Consider the following 18224-nt stretch of genomic DNA (forward strand, 5'->3'; position numbering starts at 1 on the left):
CCCCCTCCTCACTGTACTCAACCTCCCCTCATACTCCCCCTCCTCACTGTACTCAACCTCTCCCAATACTCTCCATTCTTGAATCATATTGAAGAGTTCTTCTCTGCCTGGCGCTGGAAGGTCTATGACCGTCATCCCCATCAGCGCATAGCCCTTTTACAGGCAATGGAGGAGGCATGTGGGGATATTGACCAGGCATCATGTCAGGCCTGGATACGGCATTCCAGAAGATATTTCCCCGGTGCCTTGGACTAGAGGACATTGCATGTGATGTAGACAAAATTTTGTGCCCAGATCCTGAGAGATGGCATGGTGTAGACCAGTGTTTCCAAAAGACTGGGTCGCGACCCAGGGGTGGGTCGCAGGAGATTTTATTTCAGTCGCCAGTACAATTTATGTTGTCTAATAGGCCTAACTTATACAATTTAGCCAGGAAAGCTATCAGTTTTCTATTAGGATATAGTTTGTTTATCACAGTCACGGCCCTCTGTGCATTTATAATAGCTTTGAATTTTGCATTTATAATAGCTCTGAAATTGGGGGACGAGCGCGTCGCAGAAGGGACAGCATGGACATCTCACTCGCAAAATGAAAAATTTCTGTGGGGCGCCTGCCATGGACCTCGCAGTTGCAAAATGCAAGGGACATGAATCAGCCTATTTGCACGAACATTAACAGACACCAGCTCTTCAACTTGACCGATTAAAATCTAGTCGACTAAAGCAGACATCAGTATACCGGACATGGCAATTCAATTTGCGTCATAGGCTGTAGATAGTTTCGATTGTAGATGCACTCTTTTAAGTTAATAGCAACCTCATCACATTCCTTATTATTTTGGATTTATAACGCTCAACAGTGCATTATATTAGGTAGGCTACAATTTAAATGGACATTTTAAACGCTATTATTTCCTCTCATTATCCACCTTGCAAACTCTAGGCTACTAGGCAGTAAAGACGCATTATCTTTTGACTATTGCGCAAAAGCCATTGTTCTGATATGTATTAATTTCACATTCTTACAACATAGCTTGTCACAACATCAATACACAGCCTTGGTATACGGCCTACAAACAAACGTTTCACTCCAGAGGGAAATGCGGATTCAAATTTCCAAATAAAGAAACCTCCACAAATTGGCTACAATATAACGACTTGAGTAATTTGCTACATGTTTACATAAGAATTGACGGTGTTATGGATAATTTGTCTGCAACGCAGCGTACAGTAGCAGTATTTTCTCTTTAGAAATACAGGAACAGCTTGCTGAAGAGCGACGACAATTGCATGCACGAATATCCCCAAGAAATGTTTGAGAACCTGTGGCCTAAAACAATATTGGTGGTTGCATGCAGGTTGCATGTTAGATCTGAAGAGAAATGGGTCGCGATGGTCTGTCATTTTTAAAAAGTGGGTCCCCAGAAAAAAAGTTTAGGAAACACATTTTGCTCATATTCATACATTCAGATGGATACATTCACACATCCATCCCTCTATGTAGCAATCCTTGAGCCATCATGCTTTATCACAGCAGTGATCCCTCTCTCACACACACACACACACAGACACACATGATGCATATATATCAGCATATATAGTACAAATGAAGGTGTGAATAAATGCATGTGTGTAGGTGGATGTGTACCTGTGTGTGCATCTGAGTAGGAAGAGTGTACACTTCAGTTAACTTCAACAACTGTCTTTCTTCCTAATTTGTTTCTTCATCGCATGGCATATCCTAGCCTAGGAGAACCCATACGAACCTGTCGTCAGTCTGGCAAGGAGGCCATTGACTCAATTGACATTTAAGAAGTGAAGAAGTGGCAAACAAGAAAATCCCTGAGGAGGTGTGAGGTTGACGAGATTAGGTATGAGGATTAGTATCACAGTTCAGAATCCTGGTAGCTTGTGGATAGAAACTAGCATGCATTTAGTCTCAATTATGATTCAGAGCACAGAAGTGACGTTCGCATCGGCCTGCTAATCGCCTCTGTCTTCTGCTCGCTCTTGCTTTCAAAACTTCTATGCTCTTGGTGTCATTTTTCCAACCACAACATTGATTAAGGCTCTGTAATAGACTGTATATATATATACAGTATATGGGCTCTGTCATGAACAATTTGTTCCACAAGGCAAGGAATGGCAAGGAACAAACTGACTATAAGAAACAAACTAGAGATATTATCCCTCCTATCTATGCAAATTGATATAAGCTGGGTTAGTACATACTGGGTGGGCTATAAAAAGGTTTTTTGTTACCAAGGTGTCACACAAGAAACATGAAGCAGCAGGTACATTTGTTACAGAGAAAATCATAGGTAATGCACTCCACCGCCATGGCCTCTATGCACGCTCATCCCGCATGACTCTATTGCTGAGAGAATGTATTCTGGTCAGGCAAGATCAAAATTGAACTCTTCGGATGTCATACTACACACCATATTTGGAGGAGAAATGGCACTGTGCATCACCCTAAAAATACTCTTCCAACAGTGAGGTTTTAAGGTGGTGGCATCATGGTGTGGGCTGTGTTTCATCTCATGGCACTAGCAGACTTCATACAGTTGAAGGAATGATGAATGGAGCCATTTTGTTCTGGGAGAATCTTTACATCCACCAGGATGATGATGATGAGACATGGCTATACCTTCAAGCAGGACAATGATCCAAACCAATAAGCGAAGGAAACTCTCAATTGGTTTCAGAGAAAGGAAATCAAGGTCCTGACTTCAATACAATTTAACAGTTTTGGAAGTTAACGAAAGATCAGAATTCACAAGAGGGACCCCTGGAATCTTCAATATTAAAGGAATATCTGTTTAAAAGAATGGACCAAATAAAGGCTTTTCCACAAAGTATTTAAGAAATTTCAGCAGGCGAGTTCAATACTTTTTTCCAGTGTCATTCCACTTTATTACACATAATTCTACCTATGGACTTTAATGTTTGGATTTTCTTATGTGGGTGGATTATCTGAGTTAATACTAATTGTCCGGTGAAAATTTCGTGCAAATCGCCTCATTGGAAGTATACCTACTCAAAAAAATGTTGACATGTTCAATACTTATTTTCCCCGCTGTATCTCTATTGTGGACACCACTATGGGTGACCACACAATGCACCCAGAAACTCCCAGTGCATCCCATCCATACTCTTCAGATGATTATATTAGCACGTGTGTTAATGCTCTCAGCTATGCTTCAAATGTTTCAATAAAATGTATATTTGTTTTCTTAGACAAAAGTGTTTGTTCTTTCCAAAGGAGAGGAGAAATGGCGCAATGGTGCCAGTAGATGGCAGTATATCACTTTTGATGAAGCATTAAGCTCTGAGACACAACGGGACATTCCAATCATCCGCTGAAAATGCGAAATGGACACTGGGTCCAGGATTTTAGAGTAGGAGGTTAGAAGCTAGGTTTTTTTTTTTTTTTTAACTGGAAGTGGCTAAAGTACCCCGAACAAACTATTTTGTGAAACCTGTCGGGCCCCCTTAATTAGACGAAGATTGTTATGAATGTCTTTCTCACACCAAGTGACAGTTCTTCGCCATGTAAGTGAATGACAGTTGTTTATGCTAAGCAAATGTTCGGTGTTGTCGGAGAATTGATACAGTTGTGATCCTTAAAATACAGGGGCTCATAAGTATAGCCTACATACCCCTATGTTAAATTCCCATAGAGGCAGGCAGATTTGTATTTTTAAAGGACAGTTATGTCATGGATCCAGGATACTATGCATCCTGATAAAGTTCCCTTGGCCTTTGGAATTAAAATAGGTCCACATCACCACATACCCTTCACCATACCTATTGCCATGGTTTTATTTCAGTTAGCCTTTATAGCTGGTTTGAGATATGGTGAAGGGTATGTGATGATGTGGGGCTATTTTAATTCCAAAGGACATTTGTAATGGCCACCTTACAGTTGTTTGGTGTAAGGAGGCCATAAGTCGCTTTGGCTCAAAGTGGCAGCCAAATGAATAAGAAAGCAATAAAAACGCAGGAGAGAAGTGATGCTGAAATTCTTTATTGTGTCAAACTGACTCTGGAGTCTTCCTGACCGACTGAAGACTGCAGCTCTGCAGCTCTGCTCTCAGCTCCTTCAACATTTCCCATCATGACGGATCTCAGGGGAGTTGCTTCTGTGGATGAGAGTGAAAAGGGAAATGTGTCAGTGCATGTGTTGTGTCCCTTCCTGATAGAGCCCACGGAACTCTGACCTCCTCAGAACTGATAAAATCTCCACCGCCAGCATACTCAAGATACATCTCTCCCTGATAGGAGGATGCTAGCGGGGAAGAGAAGGCTATAGGCCAAGCCTGCTCTATGGACTGACTTACTTTATTTTCTCGCAAAGAGCACAAACATTGTCGTAGGTGTTGTCATCAGTGGCACAGAGAGGTTGGTAGTCGCACTCCAACAATCCTGCGAAGTACGCCTCACAGACAGTCTGAACAGAGAAGAGAAGATTATACACACACTGTACATAATGCTCGTATATAACCTGCAGTTTGTTTGGACGCCATGGTTTAGCCTGGCATCTGCTCTGGCTCGAACCTGCAACAACTAGGCTAGTGTCTGTCACCCGCACGTCCCTCAATGCGTAGAGAGGGAGGTTTACCCGCTGGCTACCGTTATACACATAACACATATACGTACAGAATGCAGATGACAAGGTGGTGAGATAATAAAATCTAAATTGGACATTTACTTTTAGGTCGGTTTCCTTTTCGGTTGGTTCTGAAGACGCACGCCTCAGGCGACCATAGAAATTTGAGTTGGAGAAATGTCCTTGACCTATATGCACACAGTTGGAGAACGCAGGAGCTGATTTGCAATGAGAGAGGAGTTGGGGTGAGGGAGAAAAGAGGGAGAATGGGTCAGTACTTTATACAACACATTTTATACAACACATTTCACAGTGTCCCAACTTTTTCTGAATTCGGGCTGTGTATTACATTACATATTTAAAATCACAGCTAGCAAAAAGAAAAAAAAAGGTGAAAGAAAATAGACAGAGATAGAGAGTGGAAGAGTATTGAGAAGTAAAGTAGAGCGTAGACGGAGAGAGAGAGAGAGAGAAAGAGCGCAAGAGTATTTACCAGCGAAGTAAAGTAGAGCACAGAGGGCGATGGTGATGCTGAGCTTCATGGTGCCTTCAGAAGGAACAGCAGTGTTGTGTTAACAGTATGGAAACTTTGTCCCCCAGCTGCCCTTAAATAGCCTCCTCATCTCTTACTTTCTGCTCACACCCCTCAGTGGAAATCTTGTGTATGAGAGAGAGAGTGAGAGAGAGAGAGAGAGAGAGAGAGAGAGAGTAGAGAGAAGTTGCCATATCATACTGTGACACAGTTGGTGAGGATTCTCTCGATGGTGCACCTCTCATAGTGGGAATAAGACACAGCATAGAGGTCCCTTGTCCACAATACCATCAACATAAAACATGTTCCAGGGCCCCAAGCTCTATTGGAATCTAGGACAAAGTGTAACATAGAAAACCAGTTGGGAACACAACAGCTAAGCTTGATGTCAACATTACTCAGTCAATTGCCAGCTGATGTGATTTTGGGTTTTGGATCATATTGTTAAACCATACCCCAAATATCTTACATTCGTTCATATCATTCATTCAAATACTGTAGCTATCATTCAATTTCTTAGCTCAACACAATGACAGCATGACCAGTTTGTTCAAATATGATGTGGTTTAATTTGTCAATTTTTCACATGTTTTTCAGTGCAACACCTACAGTAATCTCTTGTAGAATTTCCTTTCACCAAAGTAAGTCAATTGCCCTCCGGAAATCAGAACCAAATAAGTGTTTAGATATTGTCCACGGTATTCAAAGATTGATCAACATATTTCCTTTTTCAGGCGACAAGTTATTTCAATAATGCAAGTTCATCTATTTGTTCTCCTGGTTTGGGAATTACACAATAACCTTAGCTATTAACATGGCATGCACATCTCTAATGGAAAATCAAGTAAAGGGGATGATAGACCGAAACTCTGCAAGCCTCTGAAAGTCTGCAAGCCTCATGATGACAGCTCAAACGTTTGACAATTGTGAAAGAGCTCTGGGCTCATGTCACAATCATCGTCACACACCGTTACTGTGAGTAGAGACACACTTTTAGACCACTGATCTGACCATGTAAGAAAACAAGTCCATGAAATACATTTTTAGTTCATATTAATCCAGTGTATTCATACTTACGCTGGTCACAACTGGTTTCAAATTGTGATGCATTTTGACAAAGCTCATATTCATACATTCAGATGGATATATTCACACATCCATCCCTCTATCTAGCAATATCTTGAGGTTGAGGAAGGGGCCATCATGCTTTTTCACAGCACTGATCCCTCTATCACACACACATACACACGGGCACATGTGATGTGTAAGGGATAATATATAGAACGCCGGTCATTATGGAAAAATATGTCCCGACGGGGCAAACAGGACCCCGACGCACCAGCCATTGACAGCAGTAATTATATGTTTGCTTTGTTTACATTGTGAGGAGCCGTAAAATAAGCATTTATATCCAGCACATACATATGAAGGTGTGAATAAATGCATGTGTGTAGGTGGACGTGTACTTCTGTTTGTATGTGAGTACACTTCAGTTAGTTTCTACTGTCTTTCTTTATACAACAATACCATACATGTAAAGTAACAATTTCAGTATTTTTACATCATTGCTAGATGTCCAGATGCTGGGGGCAGAGGAAGAATGTTCACTGCAGAACAAGAGACCCATATAGTCAATATGGTGATTGCAAATAATATAGTCAAGAGACCCATATAGTCACTATGGTGATTGCAAATAATATACTGTAGTCAAGAGACCCATATAGTCACTATGGTGATTGCAAATAATATACTGTAGTCAAGAGACCCATATAGTCACTAAGGCTACGAGAAATACAGCAGCGCATAATTGAGGATGCCGCTTCTCTCGCGGCAGTCACTGACAGTAACCTAGAATAAATGCATGGGGGAAAACACTTCCCCATGACAAAGACATCGTAAAACACTGAAAGTTAATATTTTGTCACTAGCAACATACATCTGTCCTTTGTCAAATTTATTATGTTCCAAGTAGCCTATGCGTTAATTCTGCTTCATAAAGTTGAACAAATACATTTGCTTATTTCACAGAAAATATAAATAGCCAGATAGGGTCTACAGTACAGAGTTGGTAAGTTATGGTAGGCCCGATGGAAGGGCTGTTATGAGAGTATTAAAATATGGGATATTCTACGGGAAAACATTAAAACGGCAAGACAGCGGGGGAAAGTTAAAATAGGCCTACGTGATAAACACGGAAAAAGTTGGCATGCATTGTTTCGGTCCCCGTGCACAGGGATTATTTGTCATATTATTAATCACATATGATTATTTGTGAAATTGTGCAAACAGGCGCAACACATTTGAAAAGGAAGGACTGGTAGCATGCAAGATCACGGGAAAGATTGATTTAAGAACGTTATCACAGTGTGTGGCTGTGGCGCGGGCGGAAGACAGCAATTGGCAGGGGAGGGTCATGTCTTTTTTAACAATTCTGTCGGAGGGTCATTGAACAATTTCTAGCAGGAAAGAGAGGGTCATGCAACTTTTGACTGAAGCACTCAAAATTCCTCCGGTGGCCCCTTCAATAAATAACGAACAGTCCCTAGATTGCTGCTGGGCTATATGTCTTGGTTCATGTCTGTTAACAACTCATTGCCATCAAACGCATAGCCTATCTCGCGGTTGCATCCATTACAAACAAACATGCAATGTGAACGTCTGGGATTGGGGAGAGCACTAAATGCTCTTCTGAATAAGCACGAAGTCAAACCTTTAAATGAAAATAACTGTTTAATAATAATAAAAATAAATAAAAAAACGCTAATGAATTAAACTTGTGACCATCAAAAATCGTTTATCGCCTGTAACTCTGTGATAACAGGACGTAACAGGAAGGCATTTGGCTGAGAAAAGGAGGTTAATATGCTCTATATTTTGTCCAAATGATGTCTGTTTATCATCGTTGCACTCGGAGAAAATCAGAATGTTTAATTTGTCCTGCGTTTCTTCTACGGCTGCAAACGGGATTCACTCGCAGTTAACCAAATATTTCTTTTTTAGTGCAGGGCAGGCATATTTCTGGCTATTAAATTATTTCTAAACCAGTCTGCTAAAGTCTGTAGTGAAGTCTGTGTAGGGTTTTCCAGGCTCCATTTCTTTTTACGAGACACCCTGCTCACTTGAGCCATCTACCGGTTGTTTGGGTTGTTGCAGCGTCTCACTGGAAAAATACAAATTAGAGCCGCGTGATACCGCGTGATCCCACGCGCGGACCGCGAGTGAAGCTGGCCAAGTCGAAGCACTGCCCACTGTATGAAGGTGTGAATAAATGCATGTGTGTAGGTGGACGTGTACTTCTGTTTGTATGTGAGTACACTTCAGTTAGTTTCTACTGTCTTTCTTTATACAACAATACCATACATGTAAAGTAACAATTTCAGTATTTTTACATCATTGCTAGATGTCCAGATGCTGGGGGCAGAGGAAGAATGTTCACTGCAGAACAAGAGACCCATATAGTCACTATGGTGATTGCAAATAATATAGTCAAGAGACCCATATAGTCAGTATGGTGATTGCAAATAATATAGTCAAGAGACCCATATAGTCACTATGGTGATTGCAAATAATATACTGTAGTCAAGAGACCCATATAGTCACTAAGGCTACGAGAAATACAGCAGTGCATAATTGAGGATGACAAAAACATAGACAATGTGAGCATTTCTGTATTATGTTGTGTACTCTTCCGCAACAGAATCTGAATGAAACAAATCTGCAGAGTCCCTTTTGAAAGAAACAGTGAACATGTAAAACAACATGTGCATGTAAGCTATAATATCATTGGTACTGAATAAGTGCATACTGTAGAGCTGTGCATGGGCCTGCTGTGCTGCAGTTGTTTTGTCTTGGCCAGAGATTGATGGAGCTAGAGGCAGATGCCATGGGTCATGAGCTGCTTTTTGTGGATGAGGCAGGTTTTAACCTCACTAAAACAAGGAGACGTGGCAGGAACATTATTGGCCATAATCAATGTCCTAAGACAACGTGATGGTAACTTAATTATGTGTGCAGCCAGGGTGCGATTTGTAGGGGGGATGGGGGGGATTTCCCCCCCTCTGGTCTTGATATCCTCCCCTTTGCTTAATTATTTTCATCGCTGGGGGGGACAACATTTATCCCCCTCTGCCCCTCATATTGATTAATGCTACTTCATATAAGTAAAGCGCTGCAACGTGAGAACAGTCTAGTAGGCTAGCCTACATAATAATCTGACATCAGAAATGCACCGTCACCGTCAGCACTCATGCTGCTGACACAGTGGCTGCGTGATAACTTAACTTGGCCTTGATCGTGCAGGACATTTCAGAATGTCGACTGTGTAATCCAACATAAATGGCTAGTTTCAATGGAAAAGTTAGCTGGACAAATGAAAGAAAACGAGAAGGATTCAGTGAAGCATATTGTCATATTTTAGAAATTGCTTGACATCGCTTATTCAATGGCTCTCTACCGAAACACCTGTAGTTTGCGGAGGACGAACGAGAAAGCACTCGTTTGATGAATCAGCCAGTAGGCTAGGCCTAGTAGACAAATAACTTTCAGAAATAATCTGTAGGCCTACTGCAAAAACGAATGTTGGTGGGTATTTAAACTATCTAGCGGGTGTTTTAACTGCAAGAAATAGAAGCTTCATGGTCTTTATGTTCTGGTTCGTAAATTATTTTCATAAAACTTCAAGTTGCCCTATAACTTTACTCTCCAAACTCTTCACTGCACTGTAGCCAATTAACTGACAGTATGATAGTAGGCTATTTATTTTCTGTAGGCTACAATAAACACATTTATTTTTTCAACTTTTGCAATATTACGCACTTGTCTACTGAACGCAAATCAGGAGGAGAGAGAATGCACATAGCCTACGCAGCGTGTAGCGCAATGTGTAGGCTATTTGGTTACCAACTAACACTGTTAGCCAATTCAGTAACTTAAGACTTCAGTGGCATCATATAACGTTTTTTTACACAACAAATACAGAAAGGATGGAGGCAGCAAAAGTAGAGGAGTCATTTCAGATGGGGAAAGAACAAGGTGAATTTGTATGCTTGTCAAAAGATAGTCCTACCCTGCATTAGAGGAGCTGATCATCATACCAAGCACACTCGCTGTTTAAAGTCATACACCACGGTAAACTAAAACTAAAATGTTACAAAGGTGGCGAAATTAATATAGGCTATTATTAGCCATGACATTACTAGGCTATAAATCGTTTGTTCATTTTGTTACAAACTTATTCAAAATCATCCCCCCTCTCTGGTTTTTACACAAATAGCACCCTGTGTGCAGCTATAAGTCAAAATGGTGTTGTTCACCATCATGCAACCCTAGGCCCATATAACACTGCACACATTATTACATTCCTGGACACCTTACATGACATGCTCACTAATGTTCAGAGGCCAGAGCAGAGCAGATACGTCATCATATGGGACACTCTTAGCTTCCATAGGGCAGCTTTGGTCCGCAACTGGTTTACAGAACACCCCCTCCTCACTGTACTCAACCTCTCCTCATACTCCCCCTCCTCACTGTACTCAACCTCCCCTCATACTCCATACTCCCCCTCCTCACTGTACTCAACCTCCCCTCATACTCCCCTCCTCACTGTACTCAACCTCCCCCCATACTCCCCCTCCTCACTGTACTCAACCTCCCCCCATACTCCCCCTCCTCACTGTACTCAACCTCCCCTCATACACCCCATACTCCCCCTCCTCACTGTACTCAACCTCCCCTCATACACCCCCTCCTCACTGTACTCAACCTCCCCTCATACACCCCCTCCTCACTGTACTCAACCTCCCCCCATACTCCCCCTCCTCACTGTACTCAACCTCTCCCCATACTCCCCCTCCTCACTGTACTCAACCTCCCCCCATACTCCCCCTCCTCACTGTACTCAACCTCTCCCAATACTCTCCATTCTTGAATCATATTGAAGAGTTCTTCTCTGCCTGGCGCTGGAAGGTCTATGACCGTCATCCCCATCAGCGCATAGCCCTTTTACAGGCAATGGAGGAGGCATGTGGGGATGTTGACCAGGCATCATGTCAGGCCTGGATACGGCATTCCAGAAGATATTTCCCCGGTGCCTTGGACTAGAGGACATTGCATGTGATGTAGACAAAATTTTGTGCCCAGATCCTGAGAGATGACATGGTGTAGACCAGTGTTTCCAAAAGACTGGGTCGCGACCCAGGGGTGGGTCGCAGGAGATTTTATTTGAGTCGCCAGTACAATTTATGTTGTCTAATAGGCCTAACTTATACAATTTAGCCAGGAAAGCTATCAGTTTTCTATTAGGATATAGTTTGTTTATCACAGTCACGGCCCTCTGTGCATTTATAATAGCTTTGAATTTTGCATTTATAATAGCTCTGAAATTGGGGGACGAGCGCGTCGCAGAAGGGACAGCATGGACATCTCACTCGCAAAATGAAAAATTTCTGTGGGGCGCCTGCCATGGACCTCGCAGTTGCAAAATGCAAGGGACATGAATCAGCCTATTTGCACGAACATTAACAGACACCAGCTCTTCAACTTGACCGATTAAAATCTAGTCGACTAAAGCAGACATCAGTATACCGGACATGGCAATTCAATTTGCGTCATAGGCTGTAGATAGTTTCGATTGTAGATGCACTCTTTTAAGTTAATAGCAACCTCATCACATTCCTTATTATTTTGGATTTATAACGCTCAACAGTGCATTATATTAGGTAGGCTACAATTTAAATGGACATTTTAAACGCTATTATTTCCTCTCATTATCCACCTTGCAAACTCTAGGCTACTAGGCAGTAAAGACGCATTATCTTTTGACTATTGCGCAAAAGCCATTGTTCTGATATGTATTAATTTCACATTCTTACAACATAGCTTGTCACAACATCAATACACAGCCTTGGTATACGGCCTACAAACAAACGTTTCACTCCAGAGGGAAATGCGGATTCAAATTTCCAAATAAAGAAACCTCCACAAATTGGCTACAATATAACGACTTGAGTAATTTGCTACATGTTTACATAAGAATTGACGGTGTTATGGATAATTTGTCTGCAACGCAGCGTACAGTAGCAGTATTTTCTCTTTAGAAATACAGGAACAGCTTGCTGAAGAGCGACGACAATTGCATGCACGAATATCCCCAAGAAATGTTTGAGAACCTGTGGCCTAAAACAATATTGGTGGTTGCATGCAGGTTGCATGTTAGATCTGAAGAGAAATGGGTCGCGATGGTCTGTCATTTTTAAAAAGTGGGTCCCCAGAAAAAAAGTTTAGGAAACACATTTTGCTCATATTCATACATTCAGATGGATACATTCACACATCCATCCCTCTATGTAGCAATCCTTGAGCCATCATGCTTTATCACAGCAGTGATCCCTCTCTCACACACACATACACACAGACACACATGATGCATATATATCAGCATATATAGTACAAATGAAGGTGTGAATAAATGCATGTGTGTAGGTGGATGTGTACCTGTGTGTGCATCTGAGTAGGAAGAGTGTACACTTCAGTTAACTTCAACAACTGTCTTTCTTCCTAATTTGTTTCTTCATCGCATGGCATATCCTAGCCTAGGAGAACCCATACGAACCTGTCGTCAGTCTGGCAAGGAGGCCATTGACTCAATTGACATTTAAGAAGTGAAGAAGTGGCAAACAAGAAAAACCCTGAGGAGGTGTGAGGTTGACGAGATTAGGTATGAGGAAGAGTATCACAGTTCAGAATCCTGGTAGCTTGTGGATAGAAACTAGCATGCATTTAGTCTCAATTATGATTCAGAGCACAGAAGTGACGTTCGCATCGGCCTGCTAATCGCCTCTGTCTTCTGCTCGCTCTTGCTTTCAAAACTTCTATGCTCTTGGTGTCATTTTTCCAACCACAACATTGATTAAGGCTCTGTAATAGACTGTATATATATATACAGTATATGGGCTCTGTCATGAACAATTTGTTCCACAAGGCAAGGAATGGCAAGGAACAAACTGACTATAAGAAACAAACTAGAGATATTATCCCTCCTATCTATGCAAATTGATATAAGCTGGGTTAGTACATACTGGGTGGGCTATAAAAAGGTTTTTTGTTACCAAGGTGTCACACAAGAAACATGAAGCAGCAGGTACATTTGTTACAGAGAAAATCATAGGTAATGCACTCCACCGCCATGGCCTCTATGCACGCTCATCCCGCATGACTCTATTGCTGAGAGAATGTATTCTGGTCAGGCAAGATCAAAATTGAACTCTTCGGATGTCATACTACACACCATATTTGGAGGAGAAATGGCACTGTGCATCACCCTAAAAATACTCTTCCAACAGTGAGGTTTTAAGGTGGTGGCATCATGGTGTGGGCTGTGTTTCATCTCATGGCACTAGCAGACTTCATACAGTTGAAGGAATGATGAATGGAGCCATTTTGTTCTGGGAGAATCTTTACATCCACCAGGATGATGATGATGAGACATGGCTATACCTTCAAGCAGGACAATGATCCAAACCAATAAGCGAAGGAAACTCTCAATTGGTTTCAGAGAAAGGAAATCAAGGTCCTGACTTCAATACAATTTAACAGTTTTGGAAGTTAACAAAAGATCAGAATTCACAAGAGGGACCCCTGGAATCTTCAATATTAAAGGAATATCTGTTTAAAAGAATGGACCAAATAAAGGCTTTTCCACAAAGTATTTAAGAAATTTCAGCAGGCGAGTTCAATACTTTTTTCCAGTGTCATTCCACTTTATTACACATAATTCTACCTATGGACTTTAATGTTTGGATTTTCTTATGTGGGTGGATTATCTGAGTTAATACTCCGGTGAAAATTTCGTGCAAATCGCCTCATTGGAAGTATACCTACTCAAAAAAATGTTGACATGTTCAATACTTATTTTCCCCGCTGTATCTCTATTGTGGACACCACTATGGGTGACCACACAATGCACCCAGAAACTCCCAGTGCATCCCATCCATACTCTTCAGATGATTATATTAGCACGTGTGTTAATGCTCTCAGCTATGCTTCAAATGTTTCAATAAAATGTATATTTGTTTTCTTAGACAAAAGTGTTTGTTCTTTCCAAAGGAGAGGAGAAATGGCGCAATGGTGCCAGTAGATGGCAGTATATCACTTTTGATGAAGCATTAAGCTCTGAGACACAACGGGACATTCCAATCATCCGCTGAAAATGCGAAATGGACACTGGGTCCAGGATTTTAGAGTAGGAGGTTAGAAGCTAGGTTTTTTTTTTTTTTTTAACTGGAAGTGGCTAAAGTACCCCGAACAAACTATTTTGTGAAACCTGTCGGGCCCCCTTAATTAGACGAAGATTGTTATGAATGTCTTTCTCACACCAAGTGACAGTTCTTCGCCATGTAAGTGAATGACAGTTGTTTATGCTAAGCAAATGTTCGGTGTTGTCGGAGAATTGATACAGTTGTGATCCTTAAAATACAGGGGCTCATAAGTATAGCCTACATACCCCTATGTTAAATTCCCATAGAGGCAGGCAGATTTGTATTTTTAAAGGACAGTTATGTCATGGATCCAGGATACTATGCATCCTGATAAAGTTCCCTTGGCCTTTGGAATTAAAATAGGTCCACATCACCACATACCCTTCACCATACCTATTGCCATGGTTTTATTTCAGTTAGCCTTTATAGCTGGTTTGAGATATGGTGAAGGGTATGTGATGATGTGGGGCTATTTTAATTCCAAAGGACATTTGTAATGGCCACCTTACAGTTGTTTGGTGTAAGGAGGCCATAAGTCGCTTTGGCTCAAAGTGGCAGCCAAATGAATAAGAAAGCAATAAAAACGCAGGAGAGAAGCGATGCTGAAATTCTTTATTGTGTCAAACTGACTCTGGAGTCTTCCTGACCGACTGTAGACTGCAGCTCTGCAGCTCTGCTCTCAGCTCCTTCAACATTTCCCATCATGACGGATCTCAGGGGAGTTGCTTCTGTGGATGAGAGTGAAAAGGGAAATGTGTCAGTGCATGTGTTGTGTCCCTTCCTGATAGAGCCCACGGAACTCTGACCTCCTCAGAACTGATAAAATCTCCACCGCCAGCATACTCAAGATACATCTCTCCCCCTGATAGGAGGATGCTAGCGGGGAAGAGAAGGCTATAGGCCAAGCCTGCTCTATGGACTGACTTACTTTATTTTCTCGCAGAGAGCGCAAACATTGTCGTAGGTGTTGTCATCAGTGGCACAGAGAGGTTGGTAGTCGCACTCCAACAATCCTGCGAAGTACGCCTCACAGACAGTCTGAACAGAGAGAAGAGAATATTATACACACACTGTACATAATGCTCGTATATAACCTGCAGTTTGTTTGGACGCCATGGTTTAGCCTGGTATCTGCTCTGGCTCGAACATGCAACAACTAGGCTAGCGTCGCACGTACCTCAAGGAGAAGTGAGGAAGGTTTATCTACTTTTTACACTGCTACTTTACCCACTGGCTACCATTATACACATACACACATACAAACACATAAATAACGAAATGTACGCAACGATAATATAATCACACACACGTCACACACACATACAAACACTTTTACACACATACAGTATACAGTATAAACACACACATACAGTATAAACACATACAAACATGTAGCCTACACAGGCACATGACCACATCAGGCAAAGGGGTCCATGTAATGCCAAAAATCGAAAAATCGATTTTTGACATTTTTTGTTGTAACAATATTAATGAAAGGCGGATTACGACCCGTTGCTTACGAATTAAAATTGGAAAATTCAAAGAACTGCCATTTTTCATTCCCCATTCTGATGTAGTTCTTAACACACATTAACATGGAGAATGCTACAGAATAGTGCAGATGACAAGGTATTTAGAGAAAAAAAATCTAAATGTACTTTTGGGTTGATTCGAGTTGATTCCGTCGATTTTGGCAGAATCGCACGCTTCAGTCGACCAAAGAAGCTCATATTGCTGAAATTTCCATTAATTACAGTGGCATTCTCGCAAGAACAGTCAAACCACAATGGAGGTCTCTGTCGGACTCTGTCTTTCTGTCTGCCTTTGCGGGTGAAACCAGGGCCTGATTGGCAATGAGAGAGAAAAAAGGAGAAAAGGAGGAGTGGGCGTGAGGGAGATGTGAGAACACTAAATGTACAGAGGTGGACAGAACACACAGCTTCATTAGTTGAGTAAAAGTACAGATACCCTTAAAAGTACTTGAGTATCAAGAGTACAAGAGTACATTTTCTAAATATTGCATTTCTACTGCCACAGTGCTTACATTTATGTACAGAAACGTCCTACATGGAGCCATGTTAATACCTTGGAGAATGTAAAAGGAATTGAAAGTAAAATCAAGTCATTTTCGTCTTTTTACCATGTTGCCAGGGATGGGCAGTATTTCTAATACATGTAATTGAAACACTTGAAGCGAACACTATCATTAACAGAAAATTGAAATAGTCTGGTGAGGTGGGGTCATGGGTTGGCACATTCCCTGGATGGACCTGCTGCGTCTTCATCTATTGTTTCGTCCATGGTTTCGTCTCTTATCTAAATCTGACCATGGAGTTGACTTTGGCGGAAAGCTAAAGGTGATTCCTTTTTTTTTTTTAGAAGAAATAACGGGTACTGACGGTTATGGATAGAAATGTAGTGGAGTAAACAATATTTGCCTCTCAAATGTACTTGAGTAAAGTCATGAGTACTCCCCAAAAATGATACTCAAGGTGATCCTCAAAATTGTACTCAAGTACTGTACTCAAGTAAATGTACTCCGTTACTGTCCGGCTCTGTAAATGTAGAAAAAGTGTGGTCTGCACACTGCAACTGCTCCAAAATATAAAGTTTATTCATTTAAAAGCAACGTTTAGATCCCCTGGGATCTTTATCAGGCATGTGGGTAACAGGAAGAGTGTATATATCACATGACCATTCATTCAGCACCCGCCTAGGCAGGGCACCCAAGGATTCCAATCATCATGACTGACAGGCTGCTCGGCCTATGTGTCAATAATAAAGAAAAAAGCTGTATCAATCAAATATTATGCCCTGCCTAGGCGGGTGCTGAATGAAAGTTATCTATCAAAAGATAACTTGTCATCAAGCCAGATGCCAAGGTATTTATATGAGGTTACCCTTTCTATTTGAGTGCCATCCATCCAGAAATCCATCCAGAAATTGACCGTGCCCGTGTGAAAGTCATATATTTTGTTTTTTTGGCATTTAATACCAGTTTTAACTTGACTAAAGACATTTGTAGTGAATCAAATGCAGCCTGTAGGGTATCCATTGCCTCTTGTATTGAGGGAGCAATAGCATAAACGATTGTATCATCTGCATAAAGGTGTACCTTGGCCGGGTCTAAACCCAAACCTATGTTATTTATATACAGAGTAAACAAAATAGGACCTAAGATTGACCCTTGTGGGGCATCAGTCTTTACTCCCAGATATACAGAGTGACAATCCTCTAAGGAGACACACTGTGTTCTCCTAGTTAAGTAGTCATCAAACCAGGCCAATACAGAGTCACTGAAGCCCAAAGTACACAGCCTTTGTAATAAGAGATTGTGATCAACAGTATCAAATGCCTTGGATAAATCAATGAAAAGAGCGGCACCTGCAGAAAACCTTACTTTGGATGTGCGCACCCACTCTCCGAAACGGCTCTGTGGTACACAATATGACCACCGCTCAGTCATGCACATTCTCTCCGAAAAAAAAAAAATCACGCTTGTGTATTTTGTCTCAACTCCTACTCCAGCATCTCTTGCAGCTTTTGTGTATGTAAATGAGTGTTTGTTTTGTGCTTCTGTGTGTGTGTGTGTGTGTGTGTGTTTGCTTGTGAGTGTGTATGTAGGGGTAATGGGGTGTGCACATTCTAAAATGTTAAATATAACCCAGCCGCTCATGCAGATGAAGTCGCTGTGTTTACAGTTGCTACTAGCCAGAGCATGTTGATGTTGGAGGGAAGTTTTAGTCGAAGGCGAGGTACACACACACACACACACACACAAGCAAACACACTCATTTACATACAAAAAAGTTGCAAGAGTAAAG

The 18224-nt window shown here is 41.4% G+C and overlaps 1 protein-coding gene across 1 annotated transcript; it reads right to left on the reverse strand.

Annotated features, from left to right (window-relative positions):
• Positions 1-4013: 4013 nt before the first annotated feature.
• On the reverse strand, positions 4014-5229 carry LOC121698156 (thrombin inhibitor rhodniin-like). Its single transcript, XM_042079981.1, has 4 exons — positions 5105-5229; positions 4714-4829; positions 4343-4452; positions 4014-4144 (listed from the first exon to the last, which is right to left on the reverse strand). The coding sequence occupies exons 1-4, from the start codon at positions 5151-5153 to the stop codon at positions 4105-4107; spliced, it is 315 nt and encodes a 104-aa protein (XP_041935915.1). The 5' UTR covers positions 5154-5229; the 3' UTR covers positions 4014-4104.
• Between the last annotated feature and the right edge of the window lie 12995 nt (positions 5230-18224).

The sequence above is a fragment of the Alosa sapidissima genome, chromosome 23 (genome assembly GCF_018492685.1).
Source record: "Alosa sapidissima isolate fAloSap1 chromosome 23, fAloSap1.pri, whole genome shotgun sequence".
Taxonomy (NCBI): Eukaryota; Metazoa; Chordata; class Actinopteri; order Clupeiformes; family Clupeidae; genus Alosa; species Alosa sapidissima.

Excerpts from the sequence above, each read along its gene's own strand:
- LOC121698156 (XM_042079981.1), bottom strand. The coding sequence starts at position 5,153 with ATGAAGCTCAGCATCACCATCGCCCTCTGTGCTCTACTTTACTTCGCT. Across the intron at positions 4,453-4,713 it reads AAAAGGAAACCGACCTAAAA|ACTGTCTGTGAGGCGTACTT; the intron begins GTAAATGTCCAA and ends TTCTCTGTTCAG. Across the intron at positions 4,145-4,342 it reads GCTCTTTGCGAGAAAATAAA|AAGCAACTCCCCTGAGATCC; the intron begins GTAAGTCAGTCC and ends TCTCATCCACAG.